Source organism: Gracilinanus agilis, chromosome 1 (genome assembly GCF_016433145.1).
Source record: "Gracilinanus agilis isolate LMUSP501 chromosome 1, AgileGrace, whole genome shotgun sequence".
In the NCBI taxonomy this organism is placed as follows: Eukaryota; Metazoa; Chordata; class Mammalia; order Didelphimorphia; family Didelphidae; genus Gracilinanus; species Gracilinanus agilis.
The window spans coordinates 707,833,952-707,852,174 of NC_058130.1; the positions used below are offsets into that span (position 1 = coordinate 707,833,952).

At 39.5% G+C, this 18,223-nt stretch overlaps 1 protein-coding gene and 1 pseudogene across 1 annotated transcript; one reads left to right on the plus strand and one right to left on the minus strand.

Moving 5' to 3' along the window:
* Window positions 1–2,901: 2,901 nt before the first annotated feature.
* FBXL12 (F-box and leucine rich repeat protein 12) lies at window positions 2,902–4,219 on the minus strand. Its single transcript, XM_044684902.1, has 3 exons — window positions 4,134–4,219; window positions 3,871–3,943; window positions 2,902–3,726 (listed from the first exon to the last, which is right to left on the minus strand). Exons 1-3 carry the CDS (start codon window positions 4,217–4,219, stop codon window positions 2,902–2,904), a joined length of 984 nt encoding a protein of 327 aa, XP_044540837.1.
* A 131-nt stretch (window positions 4,220–4,350) lies between these two features.
* LOC123232033 lies at window positions 4,351–5,856 on the plus strand (annotated as a pseudogene).
* The last annotated feature ends 12,367 nt before the right edge of the window (window positions 5,857–18,223 follow it).

The window sequence follows — 18,223 nt, forward strand, 5'->3', positions numbered from 1 at the left end:
TATAACCTTGGACAAGTCAGGACATATTCTCTGAGAAAGGACTCTAAGATCGCTTCCTACTCTGATAGTCTACTTAATAGAGATTTTTGTGACTGTTCCTAATCCAAATAAATAACATCCCTCCTTCCACCCTTGGTTTGTGGATGCTGGAATATGGGTTTTGAAGGTCTTAGGACAGACAAAGGTGGTCTGAGCAAAGAAAGACAAACTTCCTCTCAGTACTGTTCCCTCTTCCACAATTTGGCATAATATGTCAAAGTCACTAGAGTATTGCAATTCTGTGATCTTGAACAAACCCTGTTTTGATTTTGGCCCCAGTTTCCTGCTCTGAAATAGACCAAAGTTCTAATTTAGAGGATTTTTTTAAAGTTCTATTTAAACAGGAAAGTCTTGGGGCAAGAGCAGAGAAGGTAGAGCAGTCATATCAACTATAATACTAACTCTTCTCTTCCCTTGGTATTCTCTCCACAACACTTATTTTTTCGGGGGGGGGGGGGGAGAGAAGAATAGTTCTATAGGACCTTCTATTGTCTAATATTCCAATAATTCCCCTGTCCTTGAACCAAAGGATCTAATGTCTAAATCCATGAATGTCACTCACTCTCACTTTAAAACTCCCCAGTACAAGCACTCCCACCCCCACCCTCCCATCCCATATTAAATGTAAAAACAGTTTCATCATAGTTTGATTCTCCAAGCAGTGTAAGGAAAAGCCTAACCAATGAGCCATTTCAGAACATTAAACTGCTCAAATTTCCATTTCTCCCAATCTCATTTCCTACTTATCTTTCAGGTAGACAGGCACAGAAAAGGGTTGGAGATCTGATTTTCAGCTCATTGTTGCTTTTCTTCTATTGTCCATTGACATCCACCTTGGGCTCCATCAGCTTCAGGCTCTGAGGTTCCTCTTGGAAGGAACAAGTTACTCCATATCCATCTTCTGCCAAGTGCCCTCAGCTCTACCCTTTGAGGGCATTCTTCAGCCTGGACTGAGGAGCTCCCCATATAGCCACATTAGACTTTTCTAATATCCTTTTGCTCCATATATCAAGGTGACTAAGTCACTGGAAAAGGGTTTTGTAATCTCCTGATCCTCCCTTTCCCCCATGCCAGTCCGTAAGCCTAGGAAGTTAGTTTGCTGACTGACTGAACACCTCATCTATCTAACTTTAAGGTAATTTCAGGGTCTCCTCCAGTTCTGATAACAATGACTTGATTTACTTACATATGTGTTGTATCTTTCTACAGAATGAAAGCTCCTTGAGATCAGGTCTCACTTCTGGCTTTGAATCAGTCCATTATTTTCTTTCTATTCCCAGTGCTGACAAATAGTAGACATTTAATAAATGCTTGCTGGTGGGCTAATTGAAGAACTCTTTCAGAGATCCTCGCCTAACTCAAGTAGCTCACAAAGAACTCCCACTGGTCCCAAACCAGCAGGTCCAGTCTACCCCTCCTCCCCAAAACAAAGCCCAGGATACTGAGATCTTAGTTTGAGGCCAAAAACAAACAAACAAAAAAAAGTGAATAATGCAAGAGTTGGAGGCATGAGGCATTTTTGCATGAAGAACTAGGCTAATGATCTAGACATTTTGAAGGAATGATTGTGTTCAAAAGTATTTGTAACGACATCATGCTGCTAAGCACTGGGGATAGAAAAACAAGGACAGCCCCATTCTCCAAGAAGCTGACATTGTACTGCAGAAGGGCACTTTGGTCTGGAAGGTTATGGAGATGTGAATGGAGACCTAAAGGAATAAATCAACACACTCCTAAGAACTATAGCAGGGATGAATTTATGGTTCTAGAAGGAAGGCATGGGGTGGGTATCCTTAAGAGCTACAAGATTACAGGTGAACATATCCAGATGGCCATAGGAGGTGGTGTGGGGCTGTGTGTGTGTACATGCATGTAGTGAAGCAAGGCTGGATCCTGCCTAAAATTGTGGGCCAAGGTGGCCACTAACTATCATGACAGCAGGCCCCAGAACAGACATTTCAGAAATTCAAGGGTGAAAGTTTCTAGGGCATTCAAGGGCATAGTTTCCCAATTTAAGTAGCAGGGGAATAGGGGATGAAATGGAACACAGCTGGGGTAGGTCCACCCCACCAGGCCCTAAGAAGAAGAGGATGAGAAAGAGGAGTACTGGCACCTTCTGCCCAGGTTCATGACTGGGCTGCTTTTGCTTAAGGCCAGACCAAGGAGTGAGAACAGGATGGCCAAGCAGCAACCAACCCCAGACAGAGAGGATTCCAACCATCAGCTCCACTCTCTTTCACCCTCATTCCACCCTGAATGCCATTATCCAAAATCCAGACAGGTTGAAATGTCCCAAACATGCTCTGTCAAACTCATTCTTGGGCAACCCTTGATTATAAATGCCCCCTGCTCTCTGTCCCTAGGGATGAGGATGCCTCCTTGGAAGAAAGGGTGAGAGTGGAAGTAAAGAGGAAAGACTGGAGGAGCTACTGAGAAGTTTCCAAAGCTTCAACTCCTTCTGAACTTCCTAGTATCTTTAAAGACCCTGGAACTTAGCCAGAATTCTCTTTAAGAATACAGGATTTAAGAGAGCCAGGTATAGAGACAGGAAGTCCTGGGTTTAAATGTGGCCTCAGCCACTTCCTAGCTATGTGACTCTGGGCAAGTCACAACTCCTATTGCCTAGCCCTTATAGTGCTTCTGCCTTGGAACCAATATTGAAATTGATTCTAAGACAGAAGGTGAGGGTTTAACAAAAAAAGGATTTAGAGCTGTGAGGGCCGTTAGCCATCATCAAACCCAACCCCCATTATCTTACAGGTTAAGAAACTAGTTCAGAGTGCTTGCCCAAGGGCCACATAGTAGTAAAGTTCTTCACCATTACTTCCAAGTGGAACCTGAATAATTCTGGTGTGAAGGCTGTCAACTTAGACCATCTGGTCCCCAGACTCCAAAGGGGAGATCCCCAACAGTGACCATACAGTTGGTCAGTCCCTCCCTAAGAATAGCCTCATCTGCTGACTCCATTTCCATGCCCTGAAGGCTGAGGACCCTGAGGTTTGGCAACATGAGACAGAAAGTGAGGATATCCTTGGCTGAAAGCTCTTGAGGGGTAGGGGGTGGTCCCAGGAGGCCAAGAATTTCTAGAGCCTTCATCCCCACCAGAATGGCCATCCCCCTGGCTGTGAGCCCAATCACAGTTACCCTGAGCTCCCGGAGTCTGGGTAGGAAGCCTCCTATGGCCTGTAGGGCCCCATCAGCAGGCACAGAGCATCCACAGAGCTCCAGCTCCTGGAGGCTGCTGAGGCCAGGAAAGGCGTCTTGAAAACCCTTGCGGGTCACCCTGTAGGTGACCCTCAGCACCAGAGAGCACAGTGCTCCTTGCCTAGACAGGGCCTGTAGTTGCATGTCTGAGAAAGCAGGGACCCGGTCCAGTATCAGGTGCTCAAGATGGGGCAAGCTGGAGGGGCCATTCCCAGGGGGAAACCAAGTCTGGGGAAGCTCACACGACTGTAGTTCCAGGTATCGAAGGGAACGCGGCAAGCAAGAGAAAGGGATTTTTCGCAGGTCCTCTTCCAGAAGGTATAGGTAGGTCATGTGCGGGCAGCGCTTCCCCAGCTCCTGCAGCAGGGCAGGGGACAGCAGCGAGGCCCGGGGCTCGGAGAACAGGCGGCCTCGAACCTTGAAAGTCCTCAGCCCTGGACCCACGTACTGCCGCAGCAGCTGCCATAGCACATTGGGCCCAACCTGTGGGGAGAAGGCAGAGGATGGCCGAGCCCTGTCCCAATAAGAACCCCCAGTTCCCACCAGTCCAGGGTTTGAGGGCCTCCCTTCCTCCCTCCTCTCCCCCTTCGCGATGGATGGTCCCTAAGCACCAGGCTACGCTCTTACCCTGTAAGGACTTAGATCCAAAGTTTTCCAGAGAGCTTTGTCCAGAACCAGTCTCCGCCAGCGCTTACACACCCTGGGAAGAGGGGGGTGGGGCAGGGGCAGTCACAGTCAGTTCAGATCGCCCCCCCCCCTCGCCCGCCGCCGCTCCAGGCCCTCTTAGGCCTCAGCCGCGCCGGAACACCAGACCCCTTCCCCCCCGCCCCGGAGGACTCAAGAGCGGAGGGAGGGATCGAGGGAAGGCAGGGGCCAGATCATAGCCGCACCTGGAGCTCCGGAGTCGGTCCCGGAGAGGAACGAAGGACAGAATTTCCACTAGAAGGCAGTCCGGTAATTCCGAAGCCGTCGCCATCGCAACCTGGACTGAGCTTCCGTTTCCGCTTTCCGGTGCCCGTACAGTGTGGGCGGTGCTGTCGCGAGACTTGAGGAAGGGGCTGCGGCTGGAGGAAGAGAGGTGGGCACCGAACCGGTACTGAGATCGTGGGCCGGTTCAGGGGTGGGGTGGGATTCGGGGTGAATGTCCGAAGGCACTGCCAGGGACAAGGGCCGTCCAGATAGGCGGAGTCACAGCCAGAGGCTGAGGCCAAACTAGGAGGTCGGGGGTATCTGGGGTGAGCACCTGGGAGAGGGCTGACGGGCGTTACCAAGGTTTCCGGGGTCACGAGCAGGGACAGGGACAGAGACAGACTAATTGGATCCTTTGTCGCCCCTAGAGCCATGATCGAGGTTGTGTGTAACGACCGTCTGGGCAAGAAGGTCCGTGTGAAGTGCAACACGGATGACACGATAGGAGACCTGAAGAAATTGATTGCGGCTCAAACAGGCACCCGTTGGAACAAGATTGTCCTGAAGAAATGGTGAGTGTGGGGCAAGACTTGACTCAGGTGACCGACATAAGACAGTGCGAGGTGGGCAGGCCTTCATTCTGTACCCAGACTTAGGCCCCTTCTTTTTTCTTTTTTTTTTTTTGTCTGTTTCTTTTGTTTCTTGTTTTTTGAGTTTTTTTTTTTTATTTTGTAAAACGAGAGGTTTGGATTAAATGATCTTGAGGTTTCCATTTTATTCCTTTCTAAATCCTGTATTTCTTGGATAAGACTTAGATTTTTATTTTTAACTTTTAGTTTTTTTAAATATTTTTCCATATTTACATGATTCATTTTCTTTCCCTCCCCTCTTCCCTTCCCACTCCCAGAACCCACAAGGAATTCTACTGGATTATACACATGTTATCACTTGATACCTATTTCCATATTATTCATTTTTATAATAGAGCAATCTTTTAAAAACACAACCCTAAATCATATGCCCATATAAATAAGTGATAAGTCATATGTTTTTCTTCTGCATTTCTACTCCCACAGTTCTTTCTCTTGATGTGAATAGTATTCTTTCTTATAAGTCCCTCTGGATTGTCTTGGATCATTATATTGCTACCAGTAGTAAAGTTCATTACATTGGACCATTCCACAATGTTTCACTTTCTGTGTACAATGTTCTCTTGGTTCTGCTCATTTCATTCTGCATGAGTTCATGGAGGCCCCTCTTTTTTGAATAGGAAGATATAGTGGCCCTGGCATTGCTAACTATCATTCTCTCTTATTCCAGGTACACAATCTTCAAGGACCACGTTTCCCTGGGTGACTGTATCCTTTATGTGATATATGTCAGGGAACATTCTTTTTTTTTTTTTCTTTTGTACCCCACTCCCAAATACAGCTGGTCTATCAGCTGAAGACCAGAAATGACTTAGCCCTTTGATTAGTAAATATCACAGCTGCTAGTAAAGGCAGAAGTCTGGGGGGAGGGGGGAGCAGGGATATGTGGGCTGGGTAGGATCCAACTGTTTCAATTCCCTGACTCATACTATCAGATGAGATCCATGATGGAATGAACTTGGAGCTTTATTATCAGTAGAAGCAGCAGGCCTGCCAACTCTGCAACTCCCAACCCCATTTTTAAAATCTTACTAATAAAAATTGTTTAAATGCTGTTGCTTCTAGCTGTGTGTTGGTTTTGTGCTCTGAATGTTATAAAACTTGGATACTGAAAATGAGACAGCTGGTAGAAAACAAATTTTAATGAAGGGCACCTGGTCAGCCATTGGCAATAAAAAGAACTACACAACAGATTTATATTGCCTTTGAAGCTGGGGAGTGGGAAGAGATTTTTTAACTAAAAGCAATGCAACAAAACCAGAAAGAGCAACTTGTTCTAAGATGTTAGGGCTGCTATTATATAATTATTGTGGTTAATGGGATGAGGGAAGACTACTTTATTTGAACCCTGACATTTTAGGTCAGGGTGATGGGTAAAGTGAAATGTAGGTGTTTATTATATCACTAACATAGGCAATAAGCATTTATTAAATGCCTGCTAAATGCTGGGGATGTATAGGTCAAAAGAAAAAGTAAAAGAGTCCGTGCCTTGAAGGAACTATCTTACTTTTCAATGGGGTAGACAAATTATAAATAAGTAGCTACATTCAAGATAGAGAAGTAGGTAGAAAGCACTGGAGAGGTGAAGGGACCTAGCAAGTAAAGGGAACTGGGAAAGATCTCTTGGAGCAAATAGAATTTGAGAATGGGACATATGCATTCCAGGACTGGGGAACAGCTTATTCAAAGGAAGAGGGGATGGACCTTGGTGCTGAGTGGCATAAGTTATGAGATTAGGAAAGTAAGAAGGTGCTAGGTTATGTGAAGTGACAAAATATCCAACAAAGGAGATATTTGATTCCTGGCATTAATAGAGAGCCACTGCTATTCACAGAGCAGGGCAGTTAAAATAGGTCCATGCTTTAGTAAAATGTTGACAACAGTGGAGAATGGATTAGAAAAAGGAGAGACGTGATACCTGAAAGCCAGTTAACAGACTACTAAAATAGTCCAGTCATGAGGTCCTGGAATGGGTGGCAGTTCTATAAATGGAGAAAAGGTGACTATGAGATGTTGTGAAGGCAGAAACAAGATTTGACAAGGGACTGTATAGGTGGAGTGAGAATCTAGGATATCATGGTAAAGGGGAAATAGTAGGTGTCATTGGTAGTATTAGAGGAAAAAGAGGGGAGAGTTTTGGGGAAAAGATAGTGAGTTCTGTTTAGACATGTTGAGTTTGAGAAGGCTATAGGACATACTGGTTGAAATTTCCAAAATTAGTGATTAGGTCTATATAGATTTTACAATATACATAGAGATGATAAACCCATGGGAGCTAATAAGATAATCAATGATAGTCTAGAAGGAGAGAAGAGGGCTCAGAATAGGCCCTTAAGGGACTCTCCACAATTAGCAGGTAAGACATGGATATTATTAGACCCACCCATGTTAACCACAACAACCAGAACCTAAAGGGAACACTTATCCATCCTTCCTTTTTCCTCTATAAATGCCCCATCCATGTGCCAGATTTTATGGTCCTTGTTACTGCAGGCAGTTGGTACCTTTGGCCTGTGATGGCAGTGTTATTAAAGAAAGACTGAAAAGCCAGAAGCTAGGAGCAGAGCATTAAAAAAAAAAAAAAAAAAAAAACAATAAACCTTACCTTCTGTCTTAGATGTGATACTAAATTTCTGTTCCAAGGCAGAAGAGTGGTAAGGGCTAGGCAACTGGTGTTAAGTGACTTGCCCAGGGTCACATAGCTAAGAAGTATCTGAGGTCAAATTTGAACCCAAGACTTCCTATCTCTAGATATGGCTCTCTATCCACTGAGCCACCTAGCTACCCATGGTAGAGCATTTTTAAAGGCACATTTCAGAAATGAACTCATCTCCTTGGACTCACTTTTCAGCACCTGCTGATTCATTCATTATTCCCACCTTTTCTGGTTTCCCATTGCCAAGGCTCACAGGACTCTATTTCCCATAATTTTGTCAGTCCTATCTAGTTCTGTTCCTACACCAGGCCTAATATCAACACTATCCAGTGTCCTAGGTCCTTTTATTCAGACAGCACTATCTATTTACAAAAGGAAAATAGTCTAGGCCAGTGATTCTCAAATTTTTTAGTCTTAGGATCCTTTTACACTCTTAAAAATTATTGAGAACCCCCTGCCCAAAAGCTTTTATTTATGTAACATATCTATCATAGTAGACAATAAAATTTTTTTAACTGACTGAGATTCCTTAATTTCCAATGTATTTCACAGCTTCTCCTCCCCTAATTTGCCTATTAATCAACCAACCAGCAATTATTGCCTAGGTTTTTAAAAACCTTATCAGATCCAACTATATCAACCTATTGATCTGTATTTCTCTTTCCCTTTCCAGCTAAACTGGAAAAATCTGTCTATGCTAGTTACCTCCACTTACTCTAATCTCACTCTGAAATTCTTTGTACTCTATCTTTAGACCTAATTACTCAACTGAAATTGCTCTCTCCAAAACTATCAATATTAATTACTAAATCTGATGGTCTCTTCTCATTTTATATCCTTTTCTAATATGTTTTACATTGCTGACCATTCTTTCTTCCTGAATACTTTCTCCTTTCTGGATTTTCATGACACTGCCCTCTCCTGGTCCTCTTCCTATCTGACTCTTCCTATTCTATCTGCTGACTTATGACTCCTAACTAGGAATATTCCTCTAAGGCTGTTCAGGACCCTTTTCTCTATACACAAGAGGATTCCAAATAATTAGTAAGAGCAAAAAGACAATCTTTTGGTAATCACTTGTCCTATTGAAACATTCTAGAAGTTTATAATTGATTTACAAGTAATGAGTTACATTTTTGGTGGATTCAGAGAAATAAAGTTAATTGATTTCTTAATATGCACATGCATAACAAACTCATAAAAAATTTATTTCTTCTCATATTGAAAAAAAAGTGTATATAGGAAAGCTTACTGAAAAGCCAAGGGGTGTAAGAGGAGAATGGGAACTGAAGTTTGTGAATCCCTACTTTACATATTCTCTTTATGATCCCATTAGAGCCAATGGATTTAAATATCCCTCTGTAGGTGAACTGAAGACCTAGCCCCAGCCTCCACTCCCATGTTGCCAGCTACTTCTTGGACATTCTAAATTGGACATCCTAGAGACTCAAACCCATGTCCAAAACAGAACTCATTATCTTTTCCCCAAAACTTAGCCCTCATCCAAACTTCCTCTTTCTGTCCAAGAGCATCACTGTTCTTTGACCCCTATTTCCAGATAGGTAACCAGTATTATTTGGGACTCCTTACTCTCCACCATCTCATGTACACAATCAGCTGCCAAATGCCATTTCTACCTCTACAATATATCTAGAATCCTATCTGCTCTCTCTCTTTTTGTTTCTTTTTTTTCTACATGTAAAAACACTTTTTGACATTTTAAAACTCAAATTTTCTCCCTACCCAACCTGCCCTCCCCCTTCCTGAGGTAGTAAATAGTCTGCTATAGGTTATACCCATCCTTTCATGTAATATATATTTTCACATTGCTCATGTCATGATAGAAGACCCATATTACACAAACAATAGAAATCTTATGAAGAATATAGTAGAAGATGGCATACTTTGATTTGCACTCAGATTTTAACAGTTTCTTCTTTGGTTGTGGGTAGTATTTTCATCATGAGTCCCTTGTGGTTATCTTGGGGACTTGCTTTGCTGAAAATGATTTAGTACTTCATAGTTGATCATTGTATAATATTTCTGTTACTGTATACAGTGCTCTTCTGGTTCTGCTTACTTCACTTTGTATTAGTTCATTTAAATTTTTCCAGGTTTGTAAAAACTCATCCTGTTCATTGTTTCTTGTGGCGCAATAGTATTACATTAAAAACCTCATACCACAAATTGTTCATCCATTCCCCAAGTGATGGACAACCCCTCAGTTTCCAATTCTTTACAACTCCAAAAAGACCTGATAAAAATACTCTAATATAGATAAATTCTTTTTCCTTATTTCTGATCTCTTTGGGATCCAGATCCAGTAGTGGTATTGCTGGGTCAAAGGGTATGCATAGTTTTGTGACCCTTTGAACCTGGTTGAATCAAATCACAATTCCAAAAGAGTATTAGAGTCCCAGTTTTCCCACATCCCCTCCAATATTTATCATCTTCCTTTTTGGTCATGTTAGCTAATTTAGTAGGTATGAGGTATACCTCAGAATTGTTTTAATTTGTATTTCTTTAATCAATAGTAATTTGGAGCATTTTTTCTTATAACTATAGATAGTTTTAACTTCTTCCTCTGAGAACTGCCTATTCATATCCTTTGACCAATTTCTGATTGGAGAATGCTTTATATTCTCATAAACTTGACTCAGTTATGTTATAATTTAAATTCTCTGGAGAATGTATATTAATTATTATAATTATAATTAATTATTAGTAAAAGAGAGAGAAGAGAGAAAGACAGATAGAGAGAATCATCTGGTTGAGCCTAATTAATTTGAGTTTGCCCAAAGCAGCCATGCTAGCAGGAATCTCCAACACCTGCTCAAAAAGAGCTGAATGTCCAAAAGGAGAGCTGAATTTTCTGAAATTAGGCCTTGTTTCCTTGGTCTCCTTTATTATAAAATCATTTTTGCCACTCCTCTTGGGTCTCTCTGGTTGGATAGACTTTGCCTCAGTCTGGGTCAGAATCCTGTCTTCTAGAAGCCAGGAGATGCTTGGGACTTAAGTCATCCCCTTCCAAGTAGCCTGGGAGCTAGCCACAAGGTGCCCAGCTAAAGGGTGGGGCTAAAACTAATGGGTTTTCAAATGGAATAAGGGGTACAATTTATATTAAATTCACACTGTTCTCTATATACTTGAGAAATGAGACTTTTATTAGAGACACTTGCTATAAAAATTTTCCCCTTAATTTGTTGTTTTCCTTCTAAACTTGGTTGCATTGATTTTATTTGTACAAACTCTTCTTAATTTAACATAATCAAAATCATTTATTTTGTAATGTTCTCTATTTCTTGTTTGGTCATAAATTCTTCCCCAGGTAAATTTTTCTGTTTCCCTAATTTGTTTATGGAGTTGCCCTTTATTTCTAGATCAGATATCCATTTTGACTTTATCTTGGTGTATGGTGTAAAATGTTGATCCATGCCTAATCTCTGCTATACTCCTTTCCATGTTCCTCAGCAGTTTTTGTCAAATAGTAAGTTCTTCATTTGCTTAATCACATGATTTGATGGGAATATGATTGGGGATGTAGACTCTAAATGATCACTCTATTGCAAATATTAATAATATGGAAATAGGTCTTGATCAATGATACACATAAAACCCAGTGGAATTGCATGTTGGCTACGGGGTGGGGGTGGAGGGGAGGGAAAGAACATGAATCATGTAACTATGGAAAAATATTACAAATTAAACAAATAAATTCTTTAAAAAATAGTGAGTTCTTTCCCTCAAAGCTTGAATTTTAAGGTTTATCAAACTCTAAGCTGAGTATATATTTTCATAAAATCCACAATTTAAAATTTTGTTTGAGAAAAAATTTCAGAGAAAGAAGCTTGCTAGCCCCTTGAATCTAGAAAATGAACTGTATGAAGAAAGATGCCTGCAGAAACCTACAGTACATCAAGAAGATCCAGAATGAACTTTGGGGTGCAATTGATTGAACTGAAGGAGGTTGAACATTTATTTTGAATGTATACTTTTATGCCAAAGGGGACTGCCCCCTAATTGGCTTTTTGTCAATGTGCCTAGCAAAACATTGGTTTTGCTCTCTCTATTTTCCTCTTATTTCTAATTATTGTAGTTTCCTCTTAGAAGGTGCAATATTGTATATACCTATAGTTAGAAGATTTTTAGGGGTATAAAATGATTATGTCAAATGATCAGTCTCCCCAATGATCATAGGGGGGATTGTGAAGATGAGATTAACTCTATCCTTCCCATTTTTAGATTTAATCACTGGAAGTGTATACACCCAACTTACACTTGAGTGGGGGAGGTCTGTAACCCATGTGTGCAAAAGTGGGTGATGAATCAGAATTGACTGACTGCCCCCTGGGCAGTCCTAAGCAAAACTTTAGCCTATAATTGGTACACATAAAATGGAAAGAAGGCACAGGAAGTGATGAAAGGAATGATCTTTAAAAGTGGTCAGAACTTCCTGGGATGCTCTCTTTCACCTTGAACTGGACCCTGGAGGAGCTCTGGCTAAGGACCTTGGACTGCTTTCCTTTTGAATTACCACATGGGTGAGTGAAAAAGACTGATTCCTTCCTGTATTTTCTGAAGAGACTATCCTCAGGAGAGGTCTCCCCATCTTGGGAGAGGCTTCCTGACTGAAGTCCTTAGATGGGTCCTCAGCTCAAGGCTGAGGCCCCTCAGGCTGAGGATTAATTAGCCTTGCCTGGGTTGAGCTAGGGGCAGGAGCAAAATATTTAGCATGTTAGGTTAGATATCTTGCCCTATCCTCTCTGATTTTCTTATTTTCACTCTCTCTTCCTATTTGTAAATAAACTACCATAAAAGTCATTCTGACTTGAGTCTTTCATTTGAAATTAAGTACTTATTTCCTGGCGACCCTACTCTCTTAAATAATTTAGTCCAACCATAATTTTACCCTTTACAGTTGCTATGGATATTAACTGCCATGTGTTGATTACCTAATCTATTCCATTTATTCTACACTCTATTTCTTAGCCAGTACCAGATTGTTTTGATGACAGCCAGGTCTTCTTCTTTGATAAATATTTTTTCATAAATTTCCTTGATATTCTTGACCTTTTGTTCTTCCAGATAAAGTTTGTTGTTTTTTCTAGTTCTGTGAAATAAATTTTGTGTAGTTTGATTGGTATGGCACCGAATATATAAATTGATTTATGATTGTCATTTTTACTATCTTGCCTTGACCTATCCATGAGCAATTAATGTTTTCCCAATTATTTAGTTCTGACTTTGTGTAAAGAGTGTTTTGTAATTGTGTTCATATAGTTCCTGGGTGGGTATACCCCCAAATTCTGGTAGTGTTGTGATTAAAAATTAATCTTGGAGATCTAATACTACATTTATAAGTATTTGTTAGTAAAGAGAAAAAGTGTGAAATAAGGTTTCCAGCCTATCTAACTTAAAGAGTCCCCAGCTGTGATACTTCTGCTCCATCAGGTCCTAGATTCTCCATGGACCCTGGTTCATTTTATAAGTGGGTCCAGAGGGCCTAACTACACACATGGTTGGGCCAGACAAATAGAGCCCAACCAAGTAGTAGGCTTGAGTTCAGGAAGGGCCCAGAGCCAAGAGACCTAGATCCTGGATTCCCAGCCCCACATGGTTCCAGCTGGATGACACTTGGCAGAGATGGCTTACATAGATAATCACCAGGATAACTTCAAGAGAGCTCTGTTCACCAGTTCAAAACATGGCAGAGAGAGCGAGCCTGCTTCATGACTTGGCTTTTCAATCTCGGTCTAAACCCTCCCCCGAGATCCTCCAGTTGGCCAAGGTTTTCAACTCAGTCTACCCACATCACATCCCTTAACTTCTCACAGGTCAGGAATCCTACCTGCCATGCTGGCAAATTAAGACACATGACTCTGTGATTCCTGTAACAAAGACTTCCAGGATCTGATCATCTCCTAGATATTTAATTCTCACAGGAAGTATAATTTCCAGATATTTTATATTTTATATTTTGAATAGAATTTCCTTTTCTATCTCTTGATGTTGGATTTTATTGGTGGTAAATAGGAATGCTGATGATTTATGTGAGCTTATTTTGTATCCTATGACTTTGCTGAAGTTGTTAATTATTTCTATTAGTTTTTTGTTGGATTCTCTAGGATTTTCTAGATATATCATTATATCGTCTATAAAGAATGACAACTTTGTTTCTTCATTATCTATTCTAATTTCCTTTTCTGCTCTTATTGCTATAGTGAGCATTTCTCGTGCAATATTAAATAATAGTGTTGATAATGGACATCTTTGCTTTATACCTGATCTTGGGAAGATTTTTAGTTTATCCTCATTACAAATAATGCTTGCTGATGGTTTTAGATAGATATCATTTGTTACTTTGAGGAAGGTTTCATTTATTCCATTGTTTTTATAAGGAATGGGTGTTGTATTTATCAAATGCGTTTTCTGTATCTATTGATATAATCTTATGTCTTTTTGTAGGTTTTGTTACTGGTATGGTCAGTTATGCTCATGGTTTTCCTAAGATTGAATCATCCCTGTATTCCTATTTTAAAACCTACCTGATCATGGTGTATGATTCTTGTGATATAATGTTGTAATCTTGCTAGTATTTTACTTAAAATTTTTGCATCAGATTGGTCAATAGTTTTCTTTCTCTGTTTTAGCTCTTCTTGGTTTAGGTATCAACACCATATTTGGGCCATAAAAAGAGTTCAGAATGTTTCCCGCTTCCCCTATTTTTCTAAATAGCTTGTGTAATGTTGGATTTAGTTGTTCTTCAAATGTTTAGTAAAATTTACTTGTGAATCCATTTTGGCTCTTGGGGTCTTTTTCTTTTCTTAGGAAGTTCTTTGATGGTTCATTCAATTTCTCTTTCTGGGATTGGGTTGTTTAAGTATTCTATTTCTTCTTTTGTTAATCTGGGTAGTTTATATTTTCTTAAGTATCTATTTCACTTAGATTGTCAGATGCATATACTTAGGCAGAATAATTTCCCATAATTGCTTTAATTTCTTCCTCATTCTTGTAATTTTACCTTTTTCATTTTTGATACCGGTAATTTGTTTTTTTTTTCTTTTTTTTAAATCAAGTTAACCAATGGTTCCTCAATTTTATTTATTTTTTCATAAAACCAGCTCTTTGTCTTATTTATTAGTTCAATGGTTTTCTTACTTTCAATTTTATTCATCTTTCCCTTGATATTCAGAATTTCCAATTTGGTGTTTAATTGAGAATTTTTAATTTGTTCTTTTTCTAGTGTTTTTTTTTAGTTGCATGCCTAATTCATTGATCTGCTTTTAATTTTATTGATAGAAGTAGTACAGCTTTGGCTACATTCAGTTTTAATATGTTGTCTCCTTATTGCCCTTTTTTAAAATGAAATTGTCAATGGTGCTATGATTTGTTCTTCGAATTTCATTCATTAGTATAAGATTATTTTGTTTCCAATTAAGTTTTAATCTTTCTGCTGCTCTTTGTTGAATGTAATTTTTATTGTTGTGGTCTGAAAAAGCATGCTTTTAATATTTCTGCTTTTCTACATTTTAGATATGATGTCTTAATGCCCTCAATTATGAGGTCAGTTTTTGCAGAGGTGCCATATACTTCTGAGAAAAAGGTGTATTCCTCTCATATTCATACTTTTCTCTAGAGGTCTATCATAACCAATTTAATTTTTTAAATTTTTAAATATTTTCCATGTTTAAATGATTCATTTTCTTTTCCTCCCCCTCTAGGTTTCATAACCAATTTTTCTAAAGTTCTGCTTACTGCCTTAACTTCTTCTGAGAGGAGAAGATTGAGGTCACCTACTAGTAATATTTTGCTATCTATTTCCTCCTGTAACTCATGCAACTTTCTCTTTAGGAATCTGGATGTTATGCCATTTGGTGCATATATGTTTAATACTGGTACTCTTTCATTTTCTCTAGTGCATTTTATTATTATGTAATTTCCTTCCTTATCTCTTTTGAATAGATCAATTTTTAGTTTTTCTTTGTCTGAGATTATGATTGCCACCCCTTCTTCTTTTACTTTTACTGAAGCATAGTGGATTCTGTTCTAGCCTCTTACTTTTACTCTGCATGTTTCCCTGTTTTAAATGTTTCTTGTAGACAGCATATTGTAGGGTTCTTTTTTTATTTTGTCTTTCTTTATCATGGCTTTCAGGTATTCTGATGATTCTTACTTGACTTGTTCCTGTTCTGCAGCTTCATTGCTCCTGGAGGACTTCCAGTATGTTGTTTTTTAAAAAAATTCTTTTAATTATGAAGATATTTTATTTTACCAATTACATGTAATAAATTTCCACATAAGTTTTTCATATTTTCCCTCTCTCACTTCCTTCCCCCACAGAGCTGACAACCAATGTAATTTGGTATTATTAATGTATTCATTGCAGTGTGTTGAATGGCTCCAAGTTCTGGTGGTTCTTGAAGATGCTGTGCTTCCTGGGCCACTCTCCATTTTTATCTCAGTGAGATGAGTTCCTTAAGCTTTCCTTTGTTTTGAGGCAATTTATTTTTGAGTGTGACTGTGTGTGACTGTGTGTGTGTGTGTGTGTGTGTGTATAGGGATTGTAGGAGCAGAGGATCCTTTACTCTGCCATCTTAGTTCCTAGCATGATTCTATCTTTCTCTTCTCATATAGCCATCACTTTAGTTGAGTACTACAATGGCCTCTCTTTTAAAAAAAAAATCCCTCCCCAATTACCTATAAAAACAATTTTAATATTACTTTTTTTTTTTAAATTTTGGGCCTCAAATTCTCTCTCTCCTTCCCTCCCTCTCCTCTCTCCTCCATGAAGCAATAAATTATCTGATATAGATTTTTTCAGAGTTCTTAAGTCTTCCTAAGTTGTTTCTTTTTCTTTCTTTCTTTTTTTTAATATTTTTCCATGGTCACATGGAATGTTTCATTTTCTCTACCTCCCTTCATCCCTCCCTACTCTGGGAGCTGAAAAGCTTTGTAAAAGTAATGTATTATTACTTGATACCCATTTTCATATTATTCATGTTTGTAATAGAGTACTATCTTTTAAAACCAAAACCCCAAATAATATACACATATTAACAAGTGATAAATCATATGCTTCTCTTCTATGTTTCTACTATCACAGTTCTTTCTCTTGATTTAGATAGCATTATTTCTCATAAGTCCCTCAGGGTTGTCCTGGATCATTGCATTACTATTAGTAGCACAGTCTATTACATTTGATTGTTCTACAGTGTTTCACTTTCTGTGTATGATTCTCCTGGTTCTGCTCATTTCACTCTGCATCAGTTCATGGAGGTCTTTTCAGTTCATATAGAAATCAAGCAGTTCATCATTCCTTATAGTACAATAATAATCCATCACTATCATATACCATAATTTGTTTAGCCATTCTCCAATTGAGGGGCACCCCCTCATTTTCCAAATTTTTGCTATCACAAAGAGCATGGTTATGAATATTTTTGTACAACCCTTTTTTCTTATCTCTTTGGGGTACAAACCTAGTAGTGGTATTGTTGGATTAAAGGACATACATTCTTTTAAAGGTTTTTGGGCATAATTCCTTCCAGAATGGTTGAATCAATTCACAACTCCACCAGCAGTGCATTAGTGTCCCAATTTTGCCATATCCCTCCAATATTTATTATTTTCCTTTACTGTCATAATGGCCAGTCCGTTGGGTATGACGTAGGAGTCCAGGCTTATTAATCTTGATATTATTTTAGGAGTATTCAAAAAGCTGACTCTTATGACTGGTTTCTGTAACCTTGAGTTAAATTGAACCATAACCTTGTCAAATTCCTAGCCCTTCCCCTGAGGCTACACTCCAGAAGACTGGTCAGTTATCTCAGTCTCCTTATTTTACCAATAAAAATCAATTAACATGTGTATCAAACAAACTTAGATGCCTTAGGCCAGTGTTGGCAAACCTATGACACGCATGTCGGCATTGACATTCGTAGCCATTTTCAATGACACGTGGCTGAATGCGGCTACATACAGAGAAGTATAAGGCCACATGCCAAGGATGAAACATTTGCTGTAGTGTAGTGTAGACACTCTGTGCACTATAGATGACAATTCTACCTACATTAATTTTCCTATTTTGGTTTATTAAATACAGTTATATATTACAATTATACATTTTTGTTATTTAAACTATAAAGATTGTGAAATTGTTTTTTTTTTTCTTGAAGTGACACACCATCCGAGTTATGCATGGTTTTTGGTGAATTTTGAGCTCAAAAGGTCACCCATCACTGCCTTACGCCATATGAACTCCTGATCTAGTGTTAGCTGTACCTATTGCCTTGGAATCCCACAGTTTATATCTTTTGATTACCTCATATTGTTAATGTATCAGACTACTTGTCTAATTATCATTCTCCCTTCTCCCTATACTGTTGTAACCTCAATAAAACACCAGTATGTCAGCTAAGCGTTAAGTTCTATGCCATGGAAGCTCTATCCCACCAGAGCTAACTGACTACTTCTTGTCCGAACTTTGTCTTTGTGTCTTTATTCTTGCCTTCCCTTAGACTTTAACCTGTAATCCATTTTTCTCTCAGCCTCTGGTTCCCCTTTCTGAGTGTTCTACCCACTAGGAACTTTTGTGAAGCTGGTGGACATCTTCATATCGGCACCCAATGTGAACTGGCACTGGAAAGGAAGATTGCAGTTCAGGACCCAGGACAGTCAAGGGATCTCAACTGGCCATTGGGGTGAATCGCTGACCACTACAAAATGGGTCAAAAGCTTTCTTCTCATAACTGGTTACATATGCTTG

Coding starts and splice junctions, on each gene's coding strand:
- FBXL12 (XM_044684902.1), bottom strand. CDS start 4,219: ATGGCGACGGCTTCGGAATTACCGGACTGCCTTCTAGTGGAAATTCTG. Junction 3,944..4,133: donor GACCGACTCCGGAGCTCCAG/GTGCGGCTATGA, acceptor CCCTCTTCCCAG/GGTGTGTAAGCGCTGGCGGA. Junction 3,727..3,870: donor TGGATCTAAGTCCTTACAGG/GTAAGAGCGTAG, acceptor TTCTCCCCACAG/GTTGGGCCCAATGTGCTATG.